The sequence below is a fragment of the Lycorma delicatula genome, chromosome 2 (assembly GCF_047948215.1).
Source record: "Lycorma delicatula isolate Av1 chromosome 2, ASM4794821v1, whole genome shotgun sequence".
Classification (NCBI taxonomy): domain Eukaryota; kingdom Metazoa; phylum Arthropoda; class Insecta; order Hemiptera; family Fulgoridae; genus Lycorma; species Lycorma delicatula.
In genome coordinates, this window is record NC_134456.1 from 220,888,128 (window position 1) to 220,906,654 (window position 18,527).

The 18,527-nt window shown below is 28.2% G+C and overlaps 1 protein-coding gene across 1 annotated transcript in view; it reads left to right on the top strand.

Moving 5' to 3' along the window:
• The first annotated feature begins 218 nt into the window (after window positions 1-218).
• LOC142319665 (uncharacterized) overlaps window positions 219-18,527 on the top strand; it is a 56,532-nt gene continuing 38,223 nt past the window's right edge. Inside the window, exons 1-2 of the mRNA XM_075357216.1 lie at window positions 219-304; window positions 557-1,119. Of these exons, the coding sequence (XP_075213331.1) occupies window positions 809-1,119 (311 nt within the window). The 5' untranslated portion in view covers window positions 219-304; window positions 557-808. The remainder of the gene's footprint in view (window positions 305-556; window positions 1,120-18,527) is intronic.

An 18,527-nucleotide genomic window follows, 5' to 3' on the forward strand; every position in this document is an offset into this window, starting at 1 on the left:
AAGTTAAAAAGATAACACTCAAATAATATGTAATAATTGGTATAATTTATACGCCCAGTGAAATATTGTTTTATTGTGTATTTAAACTCTGGCGGTACGAGGGGCCATTGCCCCAGTAATCAAGAGCAGAATGACGTCACACAAGTACAAAGCACGTGTTTCCTCAACATGAATGAGAGCAGCACTGTGATTGGTCAATCGCGATTTTAGAAACGTAGTTAGTCGTCACTTGTTTTTCCTTTCACATTGGTATTGCAAGTTCATTCTCGATCCGTGTTGTACTCGATTTCAGTTTAGTTTATATGTAAGTAATAATAACAACCTTTTAAGTGATTTTAAGTTTGTGTTTTGTATACATTTCATTGATTAGTTTTGTAAATGTGTAGCTACATTAATAATACAATGCAAACAGGCAGGGTTATCCACTTAAGAGTATAATTATAGTATGGTGTGGCGATAGAAAGTATAGCTAGCGTAGGCTTATTAATAGTATCTTACCTACGTGGCTGTAACGTTGTTGTTTCTTTGTTTCTAATTCTAAATATTTCATTTTCAGATTCTTCTTACACTTCGTTTGGGAAGTGGAGAAACGAGTAGGCTTAAAGCCTTGAATGAGGAAAATATTTTTATAAGTTTCGTAGTGATAGAGGTTGTGTTATTGAGGAAATAGTGCAAGTGTTCATCGAACTGCTACATTTACATTCATTTGGGCCTGAATAGTAGCCTTTTTTTGTCAAAACACATATGTGTGTCAAGCTGCACGCGACTATTTTTCAACATCATAGTATCAACTCAAGTAATTTGTACAATGCGAGACGAAATTTCAGCAGCAGTTCTCTTTTTAGCCCGCCTGATCGAGAAAAGCGAAAACTTTAACAAAGGACAATTAGAAGAATTCAAAGCCCGTTTATCTGAGCTTCTTGTTGAACGTTTTGAAAACCATTGGTTTCCTGATCAACCTTTTAAAGGGCAGGGATATCGGTGCATTAGAGTGAATGAACGTGACAGAAGGGATGCTACTTTAGAACAAGCTGCTCGAGCATGTGGGATCAAGTATGAAGATATGAAGTTGCCTGTGGAACTGACCATCTGGGTAGATCCAAATGAAGTTTGTTGTCGGTAAGTTATGCATTTAGTTATCTTAATTTTTTTTTATATTTTTGCATTCTAGAATAAATATGTAGAAAATGAATGTGCTGAACTACGCATGATGTTGTTTTTAGGCCTTAGTAACATTTTATTTCCTGTTTCATTAAACTAAGCTCTTAATTTACCTTAACTGGAGATACTTCTGAAATCAAATGTTACTGATGTAAATTTTTACAATTAATTATCTACAGGTGGTAATATTGTGTAGTAGTTCCTGGAAATGAGATAGGATCTTGGATAAAATATTTCAATAATTTTCTGTATGAAAGCTTCATCAATTGCTTAAAAACTGAACAAAATTTCTTTGTTTATTTTTTGTTATATGCTTGTATTTTCTATATTCTTAAATCACTTTTAAGAATAGTTTCTACAATTCTTAACAACTAACTTACTAATGTGTTATAGAATTATGATTTGCGTTAATTATGTGTATTCTTTTGAAGGGTTCTCTTCATATCTAGGTAGATATTGCTGAAATTATCACTTTATTTGTTCCTTTGTTGGCTAGTTATCTGTACTTACACTAGTTAAATGGTTTGTTGACATAATTTTTGTCAATACAATGGGTTATAGATAGAATTACATTTAGGCCTATCTTCATAAAATTATCTTTATTAAAACTATAGTTTAAATTTGTTTTGAACAATTATATTATCGCTTATAATATAGGTCTGGTTAAATTGAATTTTGTTTTACGTTGACAAAAATGTCAATAATTTAATGATTTGTATAATCATACGATACTTGACTCAAAAAGAACAAACTTAAATATAGCTGAATAAAGGCGACTATTAAGTTTCCTTCTGGTCATAAAATAATTTTTTTCTAATTTATATTTTATAAGGACTTCTCATATGATAAATTATAAGTATAAAAACAAAAATTAATAACAAAAATGTATGTGTTTAAAATCTATATTAATTATTTATATATAAACGCTTTAAATAATATTAATGTTTTTCTAAAGTGAATACTTGTAAGAGCCATATTTCTCTGTATCAATATATTGTAATTTTATAATCAAAACCCAACTTGAATAACCCAAGTACGGAATTACAAAGTAAATGAAATGACACCTTACATTTTTTATTCTAACGGGATCCTGTATCCTCAGTTTTATATAATTTAATATAAATAATTTTAGTTTAATTTCATATAAATATATCTTATATACAACTGATGCGGGATCCTGCAAAAGTGCTTTTGGAAAAAAAAAAGGTAATTGTCGTTTCATTTACTTTGTAATTCTGTACTTGGGTTGTTCTAGTTTTTTGTTGATTATAAAATACAATATTAAGATTATCTGATAGTTAACTACAAAGATGGTTAACTACATGTAACATCATTAGATTCTATTAATCTTTTCTATGACTTAAAAAAAATTTACTTATTGAAGTTAATACAATTAGTGATGCATATTTTAAAAAATGAACAAAAATGTATTATTTTTATAAAATTTATTAGAAAAACATTAAGAAAGGTATAAATTGTGAAAACTATTAATAAAATTGACAAAAATGTTAGTTTAGTATGTCTAAGAAAATCAGTTTAGTTAAAAACTATACCAATCTTTCTGGTGTCCACAAAAACAAATTTTGCCCCTTTTACTTCTGATGCCACAAAAATTTCACAAAATAAATACAGTGCTGTTTAGAACATAAGATTTAAATGTCTGGCAGTATTAAAATATGAACAATATAGGATGAAATGAAATGAAATCAGTCTGACAGAAAATACTTGAGGTGTTTGTATTAGATTTCTTTCTGCAAAAACGTATTAAGGTAATTGATTTATATTAAAATTGAATAGTCTGTAATTTTACATCTGAAATGGAACATTTTTTCAATTGGTAATGGATATTGGTGCACTTTGTTGATTGGGGGTTCAATTAACCACACATCTTAGAAATGGTTGGCTGGAGTCTGTACAAGATTATACCTCATTTACATGTCATACACAGCATCCTAATTTCATTGGGGCATGCAGGAGTTGCTTATTGTTGACTGGTTGAACAGTTTGCAAAGTACACAATAGGAATAATAACAATAATCATCTGGTAGTTGATTCAATTTTTTGGAAAGATTTCTGTCCCAGGACTATATGTTTTTATTCTGCAATTAATAGTATTTTTTTTTGTTACTCTGTATTTATTAATATGTTTCACTAGTGCAAGATGGTCAATGTAATGTTTTAATTTTCAGATTTTGCCCACTCATTTATATCGCCATTTATTATGTTCATGGTTTTCATTTTGAAAGTGTTGAGGAATAGAGTACTTTTATTAGTGCACTTTAATTTCTGTTGTTTTTTATTTTTTTATTATTTTTGCTGTATCATATCCTTTAGAGTCGCTTGATTTATTTTTAATATTACTTCAGAAAAAAAATATTTCCCTACTCTGTTAGACTAAATAAGTGTTTGTGATTTTTATTCTAATCCAGTACAGGACAGCTAAATTTACATATATACTTTTAATATTATTCAAAATTTCACAATATAAAACATAATTTTGAATAAATTGATAAACAATTAAAAGAATATTTTTTAATGTAATAGATATAAAATTTAATATCAACTGAAGGTGTGAGATTCTGTGAAAACTAGTTATTGGAAATTAATTTAGTAAGATTAACTAAAATGATTACTGTGTTTTAGTGGTTTATATTTCATATATATATATGTATTTTTTTATTATAAATTTATTTATTTATTGGTTTTGTGTTAATATTTTTGCACCTGGGTGCTTAACATGATTATAATATGTTTAGTAAAGAATTACTATTTTTTCACATCATACATTTTAATTTCTTTGTGTTCTGTTTGATTATTTCTGAATGATGGTAGATTTATTGTACAAAATTTTGATGACCTGAAAAAATCAACCAGAATGTGAAAGAATTAGGCTTGTGCGTGAAGTTGATTATTTTTATTATAATCATATGCCCGAACAATATAAAAATGTAGGGCTCAATATTTAGCTAATATTTTGATTTATTGTTTAAATAGAGAAGTTGTTTTATATTTGTGATTTTTCTTTGATATGTCTGTTAACTTCTTTATATATTTATTAATGAAGTAGAGTGACTTTATTTTCATTAAAAATACATAGCTACAATTTAAGTAAAATAATGCCTTGTTAAGATTAATTTAAACTGTTGTATTAATTTATGGTTGAACAATGACTAAATGTGGTTCACAAATGTTACTTCAATTAGTTAAATCATGTAAATATTATAAATGTGTGTGTTCAGAACATCTAATTTTTTTCCACTTTGTCTATATTCTGGTCACAATATTAAATAAAATGTTAAATCTGAAAATGTTTTGTTTTAAACCACCTATTTTGATAAAGATTAAAGTATTTCATCTGCAAAGTTTTGATTCCACTGTGTTTTGAATAGTCCACCAAAACTAATTAAATTTAAAAATCTTAGGCTTTTAAAACTCTTAAATTTGTATATTGTGAACATAATGTTACACTTTTTTTTTATTTATTATTACAGTTTTTAAACTTATTTTATCTTTTATCAGTCCTTAGTATTTTTAATTAATTTATAATTTAATAAAATATTGACTTTCATAGTTAACATAGATGAAAAAAAAAATGGTAAGTTGAAATTGGTGATAAAAATTACTGTTTTTTTTTTTTTTTAATTTTTCTTAGAATGTTAAATTAAAACGCTGGTAATAATTAATATTTTATTTTAAATTCCCTTTAAGGTTATTGTGTAAAAATAAGGTATAATCATTCGCGCCCGCGCCATCTAAATTATCTAATTAAGAGTAAATTGTGACTATCTTAAAATCTTCTCGTATTTTTTGTTTGTGAAAGAAATCCCAACTACTAAAAAATCGGTCAGATTTTTTTATTAAACTATTTCTTTTACCGTTTAAGAAAGTGTTGTATGTTTACAGTTTGGTTACAGTTCAAATATTTATTCAGTGAAATATATTTTTGTATTTTAAATGCGTGTAAAAATAAGTTTTTAAATTAGCGTACTGCATATGAGCGACAATAATCCTAGCAGTAATAAAATTTTCTTAAAGCTCTTAAAAGATTGTAAAATTTAATGCAAAGCTATATTACCGTCCAATTAAATTTAAAAGTGGTTTCTTTTACATTTTATTTATTTGTAAAAGGAATTAAGAGAAAAATCTACGGCTCGGAAAACTACTTAATAAAATGAACAGTTTAGATGTACAATTATATATAACTACATAAAGAAAATAGGGAATCAAAGATTCTCTTTGATAAAGGCTCTATTGTCGTTTAAATTAATTTCAAAAGTGAGGCAATGCAATTCGCAAAATTACAAAAATACGATGGAGAATGAGACGCACATTACGCATATTATTACGTCACTCGTTAATACGAATTTTTTCATTGCCGTCGTTGGTAAATAAGTCATCTGTTTCCGGATTACCTGATTATACGAATTTTTCATGAAAAAGAATCTAATATTTTTTCCACGTTATCATGGGATTGTTTATAGGACGTAGCAATATAGCAAATGCATTATCGCGTTGCAAATTTTGTGTGAAGGTTCGATCAGAATTTTAGTAAATAAGACTCGCGCCGTTGAAAAGAAAACAGTAATAAATTTTTAAATTTCATCGCTTTCTGATTACTGTTCATTATGAAAGCATTATTCATGATTTACTTTGTGTATGTTAGAATTACGTTAAATTTTATTAGAAAAAAGTATTTATTGTAAAACCAATAACATTTAGTTTTTTAATGCGTTTTTATTTATTAAAGCGTGTTAATTAAATTGTCCGATTTTTTTTTTTGCCTGCATGAGGTTTCTAGTTTCTTTAGAAAACAATTTTTTTTTAAAGTCTACATATTTGTTATGCCTGAGTAAGAAATTAAAAAAAATATTATTACGAAAAAAAAAGTTGTATGTTGATGTATATTTGTTAAAGTGATTATAATTATTTAGATATTTAATAATAATTTTAAGAAATTTATTGATGTTAATTGCCATAAAAGTAAAGTGAATGTATTTGTGTTATTTTATGGTAAATTTACATATATTTTAATATATGTTATTAAATCTTAACTTTTATAAATTGACTCCACTTTATTTAACTAGATTAAAAGTTCAAATTTCATTTGGTTACTTGTTCAATTTTATCATATTTTATATGAGATCCTGTTTGTTTAAACAAAAATTTTTGAAGTATTTACAATTTTTCTTTAAAAAAAATAATATATATATATAAAAAGTATTTTGTCTCATTTTTTTTTTGTATTATTTCAAGTACAGTTTTTGTATGTAGCTATGGAATTAGTTTTCATGATGTAGTATATAGTAATAAGACTAGTATGAAAATAAAAATACCCTGGGCTTGTTTGAATACATCTGCTTCCTAGCATATGCATCTAGAGTACATATGGTGGTATGTGAATGAATTACCATTAATTTTGTGAGGAAATAATAGTATGGAGTCACATTTGTATGGCCTATATTGTGTTATATACTGTGTAGGTATAACTGGTTTTCTCAACAGGCTTGTTTTTTTCTACAATCAAGTTTTTTTACCTGGAAGTTCTTACTTGGTTTTGTTTAATGCTAACAATAGCATAAATTTATGCTTTCCCATTTTAAGTCTACTTATGCTTATTAGTTTACAAAATTATTATTATTTTACTTTGTTAAAAGAAGTCATTTTACTAACGTATAGTTTACTGTTTCCTGGAAACTTGCATTATTTTTATCCTAAATTTTTTTTTAATATGCATTACTTATGTATGAAATTGCCCTCTTTTATTAGTTAATATTATTAATTTTTAAATCTTTTCTACAGTTTGATTTTGAGTGCAGTATTTTAATTATGCACCAAAAGTTCAATAATACTGTATAACATTGCTGTTCATTAAGATGCTATGGTTATTTTTTTATTTCTCTATGGTTTTTAGGTTCTTTGATCCCCCAAAGCTTTCAATTAACACATAAGTCCTCTTCCTCTGTGTGTGTGCATGCGCGCGCTTTGTGATTTTTAGATGTATTAACTACATAACAGCTTAAGATAAACTTCTAAAAATTGCAATGATTATTCCTATGTGTGAGGAAATTTTTACATTATTAAATTTTGGATATGATTGGATAAGGCACTTAAGCGATTGATTTTAAGAAAATTATTTTTCTGAATAAATAAAAGAGGGTATTTGCAAAAATTATTTTTGGAAAAAAAAAAGTTTACCGTTTTATAATATAACGTACTTTGTAAGGTATTTTATATTTTTTTAGCAACATGGCTGTAAGTGAGTAAAAAAAACTTTTCTTAGAAATTTCATTTTTTACTGAAAATGAATGTTTTTTAAAATAATTATTATTATGAGTTTCCTTACATTTAATTTACAAATTTTGAATAAAAAAAACTAAATTAGTAAACTTAAAGAATTTTTAAAAAGTAGTAAATAAATATTTTGCTGCATATGAAAATTGAAAATAAACTTTCAATCTTGTATTTTTAAATAAAAATTGAAAAAATGTGTGGAGTTCATTTAATAGAGAACTTTACTTAAAGTACTTTTAAAGGCCATCATTTATGTTTATAAAGTTTTTGGTTACTCCAAGATGGTTTGTAATTACGTTTTCTTGTTAAAAAAAAACTTTGATTTTTATCTTTTCTTTTATGTTTTATATGAGTGTTAACATACTGCAAAATATCAGGCATTACTTGAAACTGTTAGTGTTACACTCAACTTGTTTCCTCTTTTGCAAATTTTTACCTCTGATGCAACTCATTTAATATTATCAGTTGTCTTCTAATACTGATTATTTATTATTTACATATATATTACTTTTTTTTTTTATTTTAATTTTTAAAGAGTAAATGATATGTTAAAAGTATTTTATTAGTCATTAAAACGTTTAATAAATACTTGATACTTCTAATATAAAATATAATATATATAAAATAAATACTTCTAATTTCTAACTTAAAAATTAGCAATCCACTTACACCATTTATATACCTAACTACGTACCTGTAAAGCAATTTGTCCTAACCGACTTACTTATTGTCTGACTGATTCATCAACGCTTAGCTAAAACTACCAAAGATAAATCGAAAATTTGTATACATGTTTTTCTTACGGTGTAAGTACTAAGAAAGAATTCTTTGAAATTGCTAGTTTAAAGGGTTAAAATATAACAATAAAATTTACAATTTTTCTTTATTTCTTGTTACCAAATGAAGATATCAATTTGATTTTTTGTATGTGTTATCTTCATGTAAATATCTGAGAACTAATATGTAGATTTTTGAAATTCTGAGTTTAAAGGGTTTTTGCTACAAATCATTCATCTCATCCTCTGAAGCAATACTTAACGGCGGTCCTGGAGGTTAAACACAATAAAAAAATGTTTAAAATTAAAATGGATTCTGAGATTTTTGAAACCCGGCTATTTTTTTCTTTTTTTTTAATTTCTAAGTAACAAATGAAGATATCAACTTGATTTTTGTGTGTGTAATTTTCATATAAAAATTTAAAAACCACTATCTAGATTTTTTGAAATTCTACCATGAAAGCTTTCTTGATCCCTTTGAAAGTGGTGAAGAAGGTAAAAAAAATTTGGACATTGATTGCAAATTATATCTCCAACTATACCAAACAGATATTAACTAGATTGGGGCTTGCAAATACTCTTCAGATAAATTTTTAAAAACCATTGGGTATTTTTTTTTTAATTTCAATTTTTTAAAGAGTGCGACTGTATGGCAATGGCGGCTCAACCAACATAGCCACTGTTACTGTATCTGCAATGTGACTGGTTACACCTGTCTCTGATTACTTGACTAAAAAAGTATAAAACAGAAGTAATTAAAAAACTGAAAAAAAAGGGAAACGAAGTACGGTCACCTAGTGGTGTTTGTTGGGTAATGCATAGAACCGGGCAAAATACATTTTTACCTCTATGAAATATGGGTAACCGGTTATAAATAATATTTTTAAGATGGAAGCCGACTGTTTTGAAACCAGCATTCTTAGATTACTCATAATTTGCTGCTCTGAAGAAATTATAATATACAGATATTTTTTATAAGTTTAAGAGGCTTTAATTTTTATCAGTACTATTCTCACAAGCACAATTTTAATGAACAAAATGGGGTCTGAGAGGCAGAGCCTGCTGGCTAGATGGGAAGGACGAGTTGAGTGAGCCAGATCCCTTGACCTGTTAGAGAAACGCATGTAACCGTTTAGCACAGGCGAAGCTGCAACAGGGTGAAAGGGGGTAAATTTTTTTTTTTACATTTTTGTGCATTTCTTGGTAACGAATTTAGATATCAATTTGATTTTTGGATAGAACGTTCATTATCTAAAAATCAATTTCTCATTTTTCCACAATTCAACCACTAAAGGAGTCTGCAATATCAAAAAAATATATGCAACACAAGCACACCGCTGGAGTGTGCGTCAACAGCAACACTTTAGTGACAGACACACTTCACTAGCTACAGCAATAACTTTACTACTTCCTTCTCCTCAGCACTTGAGGGTGAATTATTGCAGGTGAAGCCATGACGGGGAGCACTGTTTTATGTATATATATATATATATACATATTTTTTTAATTAGAAGTATTTTTTAAATGTACCTGCCTGTGTATGTTTGTCAGATAATTCCAAAAATTTTGCTTTGCAATGTAGTGTTTTTATATTTTTTAAATAAAATATCCTTTTTTAAAAGTATTGGTTTTTTCTGTTATTTTTTTGTTAAATTTTTGAGTGAGCTGAGCTGTTGTGTGGCATAATGTTCTGTTTTTTTTTCTTTCTATACATATTAACCTGTTTAACAACAAATATAGTTCGGTTTGCTGTTTTTAGGTAGATTTTGTTTCACACCGGGTTGGTTACCTACCCGGAACGCGTCTTCTCAAATCAGCTGATTTGGAAGCCGAGAGTTCCAGCGTTCAGGTCCTAGTAAAGCCAGTTATTTTTACACGGATTTGAATACTAGATCAGTTTCAATTAACCACGCATCTCAGGAATAGTCGAACTGAGAGTGTACAAGACTACACTACATTTACACTCATACATATGATCCTCATTCATCCTCTGAAGTATTATCTAAACGATAGGAGGCTAAACAGAAAAAAGAGAGAGGTATATTTTGTAACAAAGTTATGTATCGTAATGGATACCATGATTCAACTTCCACAAAATTTCAACATATCTTCGCGTTTCACATTACCCCTGACCCCAAAACCACAGTCAGCTCAAAAGTTTATTTATATATATATATATATATATATATATACACACACAGGGTGTCCGATATAAAAAGCAACCCAACCTTATATTGGTAGGTATTGAAATAATAAAAAGGCATATGTAAATGTAAATGTAATTTTTATTATTACCATCCATTACCTTACATTTAGAGTAAATGTCGGAAGTGGCCGCCACTTCTTGAATACAAGCTTCAATTCTTTTTACTCCGTTTCTTGCAACTTTTTTCAAAGTTTGTGGCTGGATATTTAATACAGCATGTTCAATATTGACTTTCAAGTGTTCGTGGTTTGTTGCTGTAGGCTTTTTCTTTGAGGTAACCCCATGGAAAAAAATCCGCCGCAGTCAAATCTGGAGATCTTGGTGGCCACAAGCCTCGACCGATAACACGATTACCAAAGAATTCCTCGACGAAATCCGAAGTTGAACCTGCGTAGTGCGATGTCGCACTTTATGTTGTAGCCAGCAGTGTCTGTCTTCCTCTTCCAAGAGTGCGATGAACTGAAATAAAATATCCTGATATCGCGTTCTGCATTAATGGTGTACTCGAAAAAATAGGACCGATTATTTTCTTCCGCGTTATCGCGCACCACACGCCCTACTTCTGCGGGTGTAATTGTTTTTCGTGATAAACGTGGGGATTTTCAGCACTCCAAATTCTACTGTTTTGGCTGTTTACGTAGCCATCCAAATGAAACCGTGCTTCATCTGTGAAAAATATTGAATCCATAACATTAATTCCCTCACGCAGAAATCGACGGAACCGTTGACAATATTGTAGCCGTTTTTCTTTGTCGGGCTCAAGAAGTTGAAGAACCGTTTGAATGCGATAAGATCGTATTTGTAATTGTTTGGTCGCCCGATGAACACTTGATTTAGACAAATTAATTTCAGCAGACAAACGTCTGATCGATTTATTTGGCGAGGCGAGTAATCGGTCTTTGATTTCAGTGACTGTATCTGTATTCAACACTGACGCAGATCTTTTGGGTTCCTTGTTATTAACAGAACCGGTCTCTCTAAATTTTGCAATTAACCTTAATACTTATGTTTTGTTAGGAGCTGGTTTATCTGGGTACTTATGGCGAAACAAGTCTTGCACTGCAACCGCTGATTTCGTACTGAAAGTACGACTCAACAATGAAAACACGTTCATCTACCGAAAACACCATCTTGTCTCTAGCAATACACTGAACGTTATGATTGCATAGTTGTTACTATCGGTAGTGTTCTACTGCGTCGCCGCGATGTTCAGATGTTGGACGAGTCCATTTCATTAACTAGTAGGGGAGTAACTTGACTTTAGAAATTTCATGGATGAGTGATTGATGGGTTGCGTTTTATGTGGGACATTCTGTATTTATATTTATATTTTACTTTCTTGTGGACACGATAACTGCTGTAATTTTGTGTCGATCACTTTCAAATTATTCTTTAAAAATAACTAGTCCCAAAATCTTGGTCTAGTTTGTTAATGGCCAAAATCACACGTGGGGGTGGAAATGGGAGGGAGAACTTTTTCGGAAAGAATATATCACTTTCTTAAGTAAAATATCAAATTTGTTGAAAGTTCCTACTATTCTTTGGCCTAAAACCAGTTGTATTGTTTTAGGACCTAAAGTTTTTTGATTTCGCCAACCATTGGCCCAGGGGGTGGAAAAAAATGGGGGTTTCAAAGAAAAAAATCATACCTTCCTTAATAGGCACAGTATCAAATCTGTTTAACGTGGTCGTTTGTCCTCAAAACTACCTAAAACTATTGTCTGAAACAATTTTTGATGTGACCAGCCCTTACGGCAAGGGGTAATCAAAATATTGCTGGACTTGTAAGAAGATGGGGCTTGTCATATGCTAAACATGTGAAACTTTTTTTGCACAATTGTCATAATGAGTAAATTTGAAGTTTTTCTTAACTTAAAGGTGGAAATCATTTTTATTCCCGACTTAGCACCAGTGAAATCTACCTCCGTTTTCTGGTGTGCCGAAAGGGATTTTGTTTGTAATGTTTGTATTTCTCATGGTACAATCTATATTTCATATTGCTTAACATACTTTTTTATCTATGCATTTTAGATAGTCTTACATGAGAACAGAAGAAATGCATTAAATTGCTGGCATTTTTTTTTTGTGGCTGTACATTGTATTCTATATTATTATTATTAACTATGTTGAAGTTAATAATTTTGGTAAATTTCATGTTTTCTATTTGTTGGACTATTTCATACTACGATGGGTAGTTGTTTGTTACATACTTTTAGTTACCTTAATTCCAACAGTGCTATTTTTTAACATCTACGTATCTTTTGTTTATTGTGGCTTGCTAGGATTAGTAGTGACAGTAATGTTTTACATGTACCTTTGTGTATTTTAAGGCAGTGTACAGCTAGTTAAAAAATATGTAAGTAGTGTTTTATGAACTTAACACAGCAATTTATTTTTTAAGTTTGTTTTCATGTATTGCCTTTTATTTTATTTTTCATTTGTTTCATATTGCTGTTTGTATTTTACTTTATATTGCCATTTGTTAAAGAGCTTATATTAGAATCCATAGCTATATAAACCAACTCAGGATATGTAAATGAAATCTATTCGTTTGTCTTATCTTTCTTATAAATTACATGTGCAGTTGTATGTTTTACTATTACAGTAAAGAAAATTTGTCAACGATGTTGTTGAACTTTCTCAGCTTTTGCATAAAAGTTAAAGATTTATCCTTTCCTCAATGAAACTGTGAAAATTTTGGTAATTTTTTACCTAACCGATTTTCTTATCTGATTATTAATTTAGTCAACCAATTGGAAAAAAAAAATTAAGCATAATTTTTAAAACGAGTGAGTAACCAGGTAATTTTTAAAAAATACTACCTTCCCACCCTAAGCTGAAGCATAGCCTGAACCTAGATAAAGTCCTACATCACTTTTTACAAGTATTTCTTCTTTAAAATTTGAAAGGAAAAAGAATACTATTATCATTTTCTTCACTTTTTTTATTTGACGGATGGTGGACAAGGTAACAGTTTTTCAATTTTTTTTTAACAGTATTACTAATAGTCTTAAACATGTTCCGTAAACTTTCTTTAAATTGCATCTGGGTCAAGATAATAATCATGAGTCCTGTATGGCCCATCCCTCTGCTCTGTTGGATTTCTTTGTTTTAGGATGAAAGATATTTTTTTTTATTTGTTGCTAATATTCTTTAAAAGCTTTCCTGTGAAGTTTTTACCAAATTGCACTTTATAAGACGGCAGTCAGTGTTAAAGAATCCTTCCATTATGTCTGATATCCGTAAAAATTTAATAGCATCACTTTCTTGTTTATACAGATTTTCATACTAAACATCTTGATTATACAGTCGCTCATTACATAAAATTTAATTAAAAAAACCAATATACACATATTGTACTTACAGAACTGCACTAGTTTATTTATTTTCTTTTATATTTTTAAACTTAGATAAACCAGAAAATATGTAGAAATGTTAGAAAAGCCAAATTCTAAAATAACTTGTTTCAAAATGGCCCCTTATTATATTTTTGTATTTACCTACCTGAAAGGTAGGTAAAAACTAAAGACAAAAACAAAATACGAGTTTTTTTTTTTACGAGATTACATTATTTATTAAAATTATTTGTTAATTTCAGTTGAAAATTTTTAATTTATTTTTTGTCATAGCACAATTTCAGGACCAAACATCACCGGATTACATACAAATTTATTATTAAAAATAATTTAATTGTAATGATTAATTGGCTTAAAAATATCCTTGTATTGTGATTAACGCTAAAATGTTTTTGATGTTTAAATTAATATCTTATTGGTAATATAGTTTTGTTAATATTATAATGTAACCTCATAATGTAAATAGTTAAGTACAGTTCACAAAGATTAGGTTGGTGATTAGTTTTTTTAGAAGCTTGTATTGTTCTAAATTTTTTTTTGAACTAATTTGAATGAAATACATATTTTAATTCAACGTAACACAGTGCGTGTTACTGAACTAGGTGGATCTTTATTAATTTATTGTTTTCTTTTTTTGGCTTTAATACACTGACAGAGACTGTTATCATTAAATAAATTATTTACATTTTTTATTGTGAAAAGATTAATGGATTTTTTTATATATAAAATGATTGACATGTACAATGTGACATATACTATATCATAACTCTGTTGGGGTTAAAAGGTTTACAAGTTATTTTTATTGTTTGTTTTGGTAGTACCATACAGCAAATAAAGTCACATCAAATGGTAGTATTTTTAATAAATTATCCCAAAAGAATTGCCTTTTAAAACCAGGCTTTTAAAACAAAAACAAAGTTTTTGTTTTACTTACAGGATAAAAATTTGAATAATGCCTCATTTAGAAAAATAATAACTCAAAGATATATCATAAATATTGTGTCCAAGACACTAGATGTCACTGAGATTGATAACTGTTAAATGGTAGTTGCAATACATCCCATGTTTTTTTTTTTTTTTAAACTACAGTTTATATAATAAACATGTATAACAAAGTTAATATTTGGTAACTAATATGTACAAAGAATACCTGCCAGGCAGTGACTCAGGAATGACAGCTGTCATTGACACACTCTGCTCATAGGTTTAGCAATCTTAGATAAATTTTTTTCTGTGGAGAAAAGGTACAGAATTACCACTTAAAAATCTAATTCTCTAGATTACCAGTGTGATTCAGATTTTGATCAGATTTATCTTTTAAGTCGTATGGGCTAGAGACTGCACTGGCTCTCATTTTTAAGTTTAGTACTTGTGTTAAAAATCATTACATTTATGTTACTTTCACCTAACAGTCAGAAGGAAAGCTATGAAAAAATTACATAAAAACTGGAAAATATATTTGGTTGTGATTGCAACTGAACTAAATTTAACTAAATGAACAAATGCCATTTGTTTATTTAGTTAAAATAGGACCTCCTCTTCACATGTTAGGAAAATTTCAGTTTTTTATAGTTCTGGTAAGCAAAAAAAAGGACTATGACTAATATTGTTTCATGAACTAACTGAATAGTAGTTTGATACATTCAAACAAACAAAGCATTGAATAAAAAATCTAGTGTTGTAACAATTATAAATTAAGTATTTATTTCAGATTACATTTACTGAAAATTTGAGTTTCTTCTTTACCAGCATCTTTTAGTGTTTTCCAAAATGTCAGTGAAAATTAAAGAGATTTATAGGTATAAAAATTTTATTAGGATAAAATTATATCATGTTGGCGTTCTTGTGTATTTTACTTATCATATAAAAGGTCATTTCTGGTTACATCAGACTTTTCCATTTGTATACATTCACTTAATGTGTATGTGACTGTGTGCATGTTGTCAGTATTTAATACTATAAAAAAAGCATGTTATATGATTTATTTTTTTTCTTAATTTATACATTATGCCGGTTCTTATTTAAAATAAATAGTATATTAATTTATTTTAATTCAGCATTTTAAAAATGTTTCATAATTCTCTTCATTGATTGTGTTAGTAGCAGGCTAATAACTATTTTAAATTAATGGCTTTTGTTGATGTAACCTACTTTCTGCTGAATAATCATAATGTTAATTTGTTAACTGTTTTTCATTATTTATTTATCTAAAATGCCTTATCTATTGATTAATTTAAAACTAAATCATTTATTTTAGTCCAAAGAAAAAGAAAAAAAACCTGTTGGAAATATATATATTCTTTATGTGTATATTTTTACTTTAAATTTAGTATTGTGGCATAGTTGTTTTATTATGCGATACCTTTTTACTGTCAAGTCTTCATTTCTTAGTAGTGCTCTGTTTACCTCCTATTTTTCACTGTTGAGATAAATTATTTATTTATTTTTTGGTTCATTAAGGCCTGCTGTTAACCACAGTTAAGTTTTGGTTTAGTGCCTTTTTTAATTTTTAACTTTTTCTTCTCTTCACAATACTTCCTCATCTTCACAGATTGGGCTTTCTTTTTGTTATTCTGATCTGGTGTTCCATTCTGTTTTCCTTCTTTTTTGTGCAGTCTAGGAGTCTCTTTTACTCTAGACCAGTGGTTCCCAAACTTTTTCGAGTCTCGATGCCCTTTTTCAATTAAAATTTTTCCATGGCGCCCTACCTTAAGTAAAAGTATGACTACTTGTAAGAGATAAAAATAAATAAAACTTGTGTATCTTCATTATTTTTTTACTCTATTCACATTAAATTAATAATTATAAATATCTTGGTTCAATTAATTATGAAGCTTTTACAATATTTTATGGCAGCCCCTGTGAAGAGGCTGTGGCTCCCTGGGGTACCATGGCGACAGTTTGGGAATCACTGCTCTAGATCATTCCCAGTACTCTTGACTGTTTTTGATCACTTCTGGTTATATATTGTGTTTTTTCATGTGATTATTATTATTCATCATTTCTTAAAATTATTTTTATTTTTTTTCATACTCAAGATATTTAATTCTAACGTTACAAAATATTGATAATTAAATGTTTTTTTTTAATTGTATAAATACAAAATGTATAAATACAGATTTTTATATTATTCAGTCTCATCATTATATTACAGAATTTATATGGACCCCCCAATGTCTGTAGTTAGATGATAATCTAATAAATAAACCACATATGATGTGGTTGGTGATATGTAACATCAGTTTGTAAATTGTTTATTATCAATAATTCTGTATGTTATATTAGCAGGAAAAAAATTTTAAAAATTATTATTGATATAATCCTACTTTGTGACCTAAATTAGTCAAAAATTATGAACGTCAGATTAATTTGATAAAAGTATACATTTTACGATTGGTTTATTGTTACAAATTTAAAAAGGGAGTGATTACGGGCAGAGATTCATTTAATTAAATTACATTAGACCAATCACTTAACTGTAAGTTTAATTTTTCACTTAACTGTAGTTGGGTGGGTATGTGGACTGCTGTGAGGCAAGTCTCAAAATAGAAAAATATATCACTGGTAGGGATGATCTCAGGAAAAGTTAATGAGGCTCAGGGAAGTTCTTTAAAATGTACTTTATTTTATAATGTATGAATATAGAATTTTTTATTTTTATTTAACTGGTAGGCAGAAGTTTTATTTATATTCAGTTTTTTAAAAATTGAGTTGGCTATTGTATCTAATGTGAGTAGACATCCTGTTAGCATATGAAGCACCATTCCTTCTAAGAGCCTTCTAAAAACTCACTCAGATGCTGATATTCAGATTGATTTTTTTTACATATAACGTGAGTGGGAATATAATATGACAATTTTATAGCGTTTAAAAAATACAGTGCATATCTAGATTTTGAACATGGAACCTGGATGAAAGAAATGCATGCTACCATTCCACTCTGAAGGTCAACAATGTATTCCTGTAAAATAACTTATGAAGTTAAACGTAAACTTTGTTAACATTTTGTCAAGAGTTTTATTATTTGATAATTCACTTGCCTTAACTGATAAAATAATAAAAAAAAGAATTATAAAATATGTGATCACAATTATGTTTTTGTTTAACTTGTGTGATTTTAATTTGTTGTTATTTGTATGAATTCATACACTTTTCTTTGGGTTCATAATAAGTTCATTCTTGTTAACTTTTGGTTTTTCCCAGATTGGCTTATTAATTTGTAGTGAGCCTTATGGTTCTTTTATTTTTTTTTTTTTTTTTAACAAATCACTGACCTATTTAAAATGAAAAAAAATTCCTTTGTGGAGTCAATGATACTTATTTTTCAATTAAATTTTTAGTTGTACTTGTGTTTATATATATATACACACACACACAAACATACACAAGATATATATATATATATATATATATATATATATATATATATATAATTTAAATATAATTTAAATGTACAAATTGTCTGTGCTCAAATAATTTTAATTTTTACAAAATAGATATTTTTTTACTTAATATTTCATATACTGGATATTTCTAAATTAGTTAATACAGAAGTAACTTTCAATTATAAAAAAAGTAAACAACTTGCAGAGTTGTTTGATACATCAATGAATATCTTCAAGTTTCATTCCCATCTGACATCCTTGCTAGGTGGCAGTTAAGAATTAGTAATTCCATCATTCATCATGGAGTCATATACCAATGCAGAACGGTGCTCAGTGTTGTTTGCGATGAATC